General features: G+C 33.4%; 1 protein-coding gene across 2 annotated transcripts; it reads right to left on the minus strand.

The window, feature by feature from the left end:
• On the minus strand, positions 1 to 3,326 carry LOC123714717. 2 transcript variants are annotated; one of them, XM_045669123.1, is made up of 3 exons: positions 2,856 to 3,326; positions 1,931 to 2,120; positions 1 to 1,707 (listed from the first exon to the last, which is right to left on the minus strand). In XM_045669123.1, the coding sequence occupies exon 3, from the start codon at positions 1,664 to 1,666 to the stop codon at positions 299 to 301; it is 1,368 nt and encodes a 455-aa protein (XP_045525079.1). In that variant the 5' UTR covers positions 1,667 to 1,707; positions 1,931 to 2,120; positions 2,856 to 3,326; the 3' UTR covers positions 1 to 298. The 2 variants fall into 2 exon arrangements, with proteins under 2 accessions (XP_045525079.1, XP_045525078.1); XM_045669122.1 differs by having other exon boundaries at positions 1 to 2,120.
• Between the last annotated feature and the right edge of the window lie 973 nt (positions 3,327 to 4,299).

A 4,299-nucleotide genomic window follows, 5' to 3' on the forward strand; every position in this document is an offset into this window, starting at 1 on the left:
ACGAGTTTGTGGATTCAAGTTTTTAAAAAAAAAACTTATTTTAATTATCTATATTTAATAACTTGAAATGATTAATACAAATACAAGATTTAACACTCGTAATTAGGATTGAATAAAAACAACCGTTCTGGATAAGATCTCTAAGCAGACTGACTGCTACTAAACTAATCGTATCTATCTCCTTTTTACTTATGATGACATGACTGTCTTTAGTATTGTGTTGGCATTAAGGTTTACATCTTATTGGTATAACATCTCCCCCTTTTAGACAAAAACTTATAGGGTAAATAAGTTTTGGTTATATTTGTGTCCTTGTGGGAGCAAAGTCATCCATTTCTATTTCTGTATGTTTCAAATCATGTTCTGTGGGGAGTTTATCTACTACGGTTATCTTATTCCTATAAAGTAACATTAAGTATTTTAAAAGTTTAAAACTTAAAAATAATAGATATAAGGTTGCAAGAAATGAAATAACTATTACTAAAGTAGAATAGTGTGTCCCATATTTGATATTATGAGGTTTGTTTTCAATGTTATTTAGACTATGTAAAATGGAATTTGTTAAAAGTTTACTTTTCGAATTTATTTCATCAAGATCTATATTTTGAAGATTAGTAGGGGACACATTATCTATTACAATATTAAACTTAGCATAATTACAACAAGGGTCGTTGATAACATTAAATTCTGGAATGCTGTTAATGGGTGACGTAATATTTAACACATTATATTTAGGTGTCAATGTAGTACTTTTACAGAATGCAGTACAATGGTCAGGAATGGTAAATATACCGGTTCCTATTATATCAATTTCATGCATATAATTTATACAATCTATAGACACTTTGTTAGGCTTGGTTTGCACATAAAGCCACCTATTATTCTGTATCGGTTTCCAAATATCAAGACTACCAAAAATAAACTTTGTATCACACTGTCTAGGAACTTCACTGATAATTTTGGACAAAAACTCACTTTCACAACTGGGTTTTGCGTCTATAGAATATATGTTAGGTATGTCACAAATGAATTCACCGGGTTGTATGGTTATACAGAGTTCAAGGTTGTCTATGTTGCAGTAATGAGTCTTATCTTTGGTCATTGCAATGTATTTACTGCTTGGTATAATTAAACTAAATGAATTCGGTTGCTTAGAATTGTATGGAGTAGGTAAAGCGATATTGTGGAACAACATGTATTGATCAACTTTTACTAATGGGACTTGCAACAGAAATATTATCTTATTATTAATATAGTAACAAATTATTTTGCATAATTTTAAAATTATATAAACTGAACTTATATCTAATGAAACAGGTAATTCTAGACCGTTAGGCAAATATCTGTAGTTATCGGATATTTCTTGGTATAACTGTTGAGGTGTTATCATGGCTGGATGTAGTATGTTTTGACTACTGAATAAAATTGCATTTGTTATATCTTCTAACTGGAAAGACAATGTAAGTATGGATGACTCTAAACTGTCAAATATTCTATTTATATGTGTCCACATATGCAATTCATTCGTGAGCTCTGAAATGTTTAGTATGTTCAACGAGAGGTTATTAATAGCGTTATTTAATATCATTTCGTTATTTCTTATCTTGTTCAGACTTTCATTATAATATGATAAAGCGGAAGTAGTGACTAAAATATTTTCTTTCATTAAATGGGATAATTGTCTAATATCATTTTGGACACTATTTATGGCTTGATCATATTTTACTGCATCGTCCTCGTCTAGGGTACCAATGATGTGTTTTAGAGCTGTGCCAACACCCCCAAACCAAGAACTACGTTTTACTCTATTGTTTAGTAAATGGGAAATCGCTTCGAAACCTCTTTCTAAATCATGATAGCGGACAACTAAAGGTTGGAACATACTATGACAATCTGTATTTAACCGAATAGTTGGGATTTGATTACAGTAATCTTCAGTAATTTTGAGGACATGGTTAATATTCCTTATGTGTGGATCAAGGTGTGAAATATCTATAGGTACAATGATTTTTAAAACAGCACTATTAATTTTTAAATTACCTAAATAATCAAAATATATTCCTGCGCTAGCGTTGATTGTTTGAGCATAGTTCTGTTGCCATTGACCTCCGGTTTGAATTCTGCAAATATGCTAAGCTTCACTACACTATACTATATTAAATGCTAAATCTATTATTCTATTTTAAAAGTTATCTACTTTAGTCGCGTGTTTTACTTGGTCAAAGTGATGGGTAATATGGCGTCTATTAATAAGCAAAGTAAGTGTGTTGTTACTATTTACTTTGATTATTTTGTAGGGTCCCTTCCATAATGGAGAGAGAGCTTTGCGTAATCTTAAATGATTTTTGAGATACACATATTCTCCGGCTTTATATTGTATATTACGAGTATGTAAGTCATAATACGACTTAGAAGATTCTTTGGACCTCTTTATGAAATCCAGAGCTTTTTGCCTTGAATGTTTTAGGCGATTTTGTAGCATTCTAACATAATCGGGGTAAGTAGCCCCTAGGGATTCATTGAAAATGGAATTTGGAATAAACGGTTTATTACCAAAAATCAATTCATAGGGTGTAAAATGTGTTGTTGAGTGTACAGATGTATTGCTGTATAGACATAACGAGGCCAATTTGTTTGTTCCTTGTTGATGTAGGACTTGAGGTACTCTTTTAGAGTAGAGTGGCTCCGTTCAAGGGCACCTTGGGTCTGTGGGTGATAAGGAGAAGCCCATAGATTTTTGATTTTGAGAAATTCGCATGTTTTCTTAAAAAGACCAGATGAAAAATTGGTGCCTTGATCGGTTAATATCGATTTGGGTATACCAAAGATGGAAATATAATGGAGTAGACACTCACTTGTTTCTTCGGCTGTAGTACTACGGATGGGGTAGGCACTCGAAAATTTGGTAAGGTCATCTTGAAAAGTTAAAATGTACCTAAGTTTAGCAGGACCCGTTTCCGGCAGAGGCCCGACGATATCCATGGATATTCGTTGGCATGGTTCGCTGGAAGTGCTCGTTATTCGCATCGGAGCGCGGTTTAGTTACCTAAGTGCTTTGTTTTCTTGGCAGGACTTGCATTGTTTTACGTAAGATTCTATATCGCTACGCATCCCTTTCCAAAAGTACGATTGTTTAATTCTGTCATACATTCTCACGGAACCTAAATGACCTGCGATAGGAATGTCGTGATTATCAAAAAGGATCTTCTTAATTTCAACAGGAGCTGGGTATATAATATTATTATGGTAAATTTTGATTTTTATTTGAGCGTTATGGAAAAGATAACATAAAATATTGTAAATTTTAATAAATGAATGTTTTTCAAACGGGTTTTTCATATCTGATATGGCAATTTCATCTGTGTTGCCGAAAATAACGAATTCATTTCTAATATTTTTTAGAGTTTGGAATAACTCGGGATATGATGCTTCATCAAAGTGATGGACTTTAGTAAATATGAAATAATACAATTTGTTATTAAATTCAATCTTTTGAAAAGAGAAAAGTTCTTTTTCGGAATTCCGAGTATTCTCTAAGATTTCGGGGTCGCTTAGAATTTCCAGCACATAAGGGTTAGATTCGTCTAGATCAATGGAAGTGGGGACTAGGATAACTTTAGAATTGGTCTTAATTAAACTCTCATTAAATTCTTCAATATCGACATTATAACTTTTGTCTTTATTTGCCATTGATTTGAGGAACGTAGGATAATCATCGACGGGTAGATCTGGATTTGCACTTGTAGAGGGCATCGGATCATCATAGATGTTTTGAGCAGTTGGTTGTTCTTCAGACAACTGAGGTGTAACCTCAGGGATTTGAGCAGGTGAACCAGTCATTTGATTGGATAGTTCAGAGGATGTAGAATTAGGCTCTATTTCAGGTAATGGGAGTAAATCGTTACCTTCTAGGGTAATTGGATTAGAAGTAGGTGAAAGTAACTCTTCGGGATGGAAAGAGGGCGGAGATATTAAAAGATCCATAAGATCTCTATCTACTGGTTCTCCTCCTTTTCCAGGCTCAGATTCCGGTTGAACTGGATTGACGGGATATCGAGACAGAGCATCGGCATTGGAATTAATTTTACCTTTTTTATATTTTATATCATACTCGAATTCTTCCAATTTGAGTCTCCAACGGATTAATCTGGATCCGGGATCCTTACAATTGAAAAGCCACTGCAGAGGCTTATGATCTGTTACAACAGTAAACCGATTACCATATAAGTAAGGGCGGAATGTTTTAGTGCCGAATAATATAGCAAGACATTCCTTTTCCGTCACACTATAATTACATTC

This window comes from Pieris brassicae, chromosome 9, assembly GCF_905147105.1.
Source record: "Pieris brassicae chromosome 9, ilPieBrab1.1, whole genome shotgun sequence".
NCBI classification, from domain to species: Eukaryota; Metazoa; Arthropoda; class Insecta; order Lepidoptera; family Pieridae; genus Pieris; species Pieris brassicae.

Coding starts and splice junctions, on each gene's coding strand:
- LOC123714717 (XM_045669122.1), bottom strand. CDS start 1,882: ATGTTCCAACCTTTAGTTGTCCGCTATCATGATTTAGAAAGAGGTTTC.